The sequence below is a fragment of the Agrilus planipennis genome, unplaced genomic scaffold (assembly GCF_000699045.2).
Source record: "Agrilus planipennis isolate EAB-ADULT unplaced genomic scaffold, Apla_2.0 scaffold56, whole genome shotgun sequence".
NCBI lineage: Eukaryota > Metazoa > Arthropoda > Insecta > Coleoptera > Buprestidae > Agrilus > Agrilus planipennis.
Genome location: NW_020438870.1, coordinates 366,889 through 370,145, shown reverse-complemented (window position 1 = coordinate 370,145; position 3,257 = coordinate 366,889). Strand labels below are relative to the sequence as shown.

Genomic DNA, 3,257 nt, shown 5'->3' with positions numbered 1-3,257 from the left:
CAATGGAAAATTTGTTGTTTGATTGTAGTAGGTTTACACAATAATTAAAGTGTGTGGTTGTTTTTTTTTTTAATAAAACTTTATCAATATCCATCATAATAATTTATGTTGATTTTTACAAATGTGTACATTTAAAAACCATTATTCTAGTTTTTAAATGTAAATAATAATATTAGATACCTATCTACATTTTATCAACAAATTTTAGGATTTCTTTATACTTTTTAAACTTGAGGTAGTAAGTAAAATCTACAACACTTCTTCAATTAGACTAATATTAATTTAATATTTACGTATTACATATTCTTACCAAGAGAATTTGAGGCACCACTGAAAAATATGGCAAAGAGTGAACCTACGAGGCCACCGCCCGCTGTAATTAGCTGACCTTTCGCAGCATCCCATCTTGTAAAGCCCGATTTGAGCAAAATTGCAAAATCTCCCACTTCATGGGGGATTTCGTGCACCAATATGGCAAATGTTGTAAGACAACCCAACCTTAAGGAAACCAAGAAAGCACCGCCCACTGATAACCCATGTGTAAAATTGTCTATCGCATTTGCCAATAAGTTTAGGTAACCAGTAATCTGAAAATAAATTGTTACAGTATTTTGACCCTTAGGACTTTAATCTTTTTATCATTAGTCTAGTCACATGATTAGAGAAAGATAAAATATTTATCGTAAGCTTTTATTCACATGGTTTTATTAATAGACAATTTAACAAATTATAAAAATTGTAAATGAAATCGGCGATAATTCGAAATTACAATAGAAGATAAAAATGCTTACATTTCGTTTATCAGTTACTTCAGCCTTACTCAAAAAGCTATCGTAACCTTTTATGTTGTTGTTTAGGACTTCAGGTGTTAACTTTAAAGGCTGATTCTCTATTCGTTCGCTCAATTTCGTTATTACAGAAAATAATTTTTCTGCCACCACAAATACTATTAAGCCACTGAGAAGTAATATTCCTGAATACATGGAAGGTTGTCCACCTGTAAAAGGAATAAAATAAAAATTAATGTTTTATTAATGACCAATGCGAATTATTTTTTTACCTAAATAATAAACAATAAAATAAACAAATTAGCTAATATACTCAAAATTACCGATTTCATTTATATTATATATATTTGATTTAAAAGTTTATTACAATCGCAAAAGAAAAAATTTATTTCTACTTGGTATATAGTACATTCAGAGCCTAATTATAAAATTTTTGAACAAATAATTTTTGACTTCCTTAATTTAATTTAATTAACAATTTATCTGCACAGTTAGGTATTATAATTTCAGTTTGTTTGATTAGTAGAAAAACTCGCATGTCCAAAATACACGTAAACGTTTCCATTTGATACTAATGTAGCCTTGATCTAAAATTGATAGTTAAAAAGGAAGTGATTGTGTTGCTTCTCTAGAAATACCAAACAGTATATAAAAACTCAGAAAAAGCTACTTTTGTGAATTAGCAATTAGCTAAACCACAAACGGCTATGTATACTTATGTTTTTGCAAAATGAGATTAGTCACGTTACTTAATTATATTTGACTACATTTCCAATCACTTTTCATTAAAATTTTGAAATAATTTATACATAAATAAATAAGGCAAAATATGTTTTTTTAAGATCATGATGGTCCAAACGAACTATAACTATTCAGTATTTTATTAAGTAATCAAATTGCCACCTTATATAAAAAAAATATTTCTTAGTATTTAGCTGTATTCTGTAATATTTCCCATTAAACACTAATTGCTGCATAGTTTAAGAAACGTACGTAAGCAAAAATGATAGAAAAACAACAGTGTCTTTACAAAATCATTATCAAAAGGTAAGTGGACAGATAAAAATACAAACAAAATAGGCCTTCAAAAGTACAAAAACCCACTGCAACTAACGTTATTGTATTGTTCATAATTATTTACCACCAGACTAATCGACACAACTCTATATGTTACGTTTTATTTGTTTAATTTATTTAAACTGAATATGTAATTCAAGATTCAGTTATTGACATATTTAAATATTAAATAATCAAAACATCACAAGCCCAGACGATAAAAATTTATCACAAAATATAATAAATACCATAAAAAACTATTAACAGACAGTTCTAAAAATTATTGTACGTCTTATTCATTTGTTTCTACAGGATTAATCCGAGTAGATCCCAGAAACATACATTGCATAGTATAACAGTTCTTCAATAATTACACATAAAGAACAAATGTTGGACCTGCTTATAAATATTTAGGTCACATTCTATTTTAATATCCTAACGAATTTTACAGAGCATTTTGGAAGTTTAACTAATCAGTAAAATAAATACCTACATAAATAAATAAAACAGTTAACATTGTCAAAACAATATTGATTGTCAGTGTTAGCTTTATCACTTTTCTCAAAGTGTACTGTTTCTACCCAGTAACTATTGCTATAAGAAATATAAGTACACTAAAGTAATACATATAAATAATAATGAATCACGTTGATAAAATTCCCGATCATGTGTATTAAGTGAAGAAATGTACTCATTTTTTTTGCAGACTATTATGAAAATAAAACGTCATAAGAGATCAGACTACATATCAGTACAATTATATCGATTCAATCAATTTACATGGTTACTTCAAACTTTAATATGCAACACTTGAATAAAAAAAATATTAAAGAAACTTCACGGTTTGATGAAGTTATTTAAACGTAGGTATGTACATTAATTTACGTAATTTTGAATAATACAAAAAGTTGTTAAACAATGAATAATAAAACAATTACTTCTACAACAATTTATATTTACTAATAATATAATTAGACGCAATTAAATAAAAATAAAATTAAACACCTACTTTACTATTTTTGCTAATATTAATTTGTTAACTACAAATAATTGGATTCATAAGGTAACTATCATAATCAGTTGTTATCAGTGTACTTTAATAAACGTTTTTTAATTTAGACAATAGTAGGTACGCCATCCATCAACCGCTTACAGTATCTATTTCAATTTTTAAAAATAATTTCCTTCACGATTGATTAACTCAAATAGGTTTCAATTTTTTTCCATTTGATTAATTTTTCTGTTAGTATCTAAAGTAATTTTCCAAAAGATTAAGAGCAAAACGTTTTACAGATCGTTAGATTTACACTTAGTAAATGGTCCAAAAATACAATCGAACTTCTATAATTCAAAATCTGTTCTAATTCGAATTCTTTTTGTTCCTTCGACATATTGTTTTACATTTGTTCGTAA

General features: G+C 26.6%; 1 protein-coding gene across 1 annotated transcript in view; it reads right to left on the bottom strand.

Annotated features, from left to right (window-relative positions):
• Positions 1 to 310: 310 nt before the first annotated feature.
• Positions 311 to 3,257, bottom strand: part of LOC108732704 (zinc transporter ZIP13 homolog) — a gene marked incomplete at its 3' end in the record, with an annotated part of 22,955 nt that continues 20,008 nt past the window's right edge. The window contains 2 exon segments of the mRNA XM_018463652.1: positions 311 to 587; positions 792 to 997. Coding sequence (XP_018319154.1) covers positions 311 to 587; positions 792 to 997 — 483 coding nt within the window.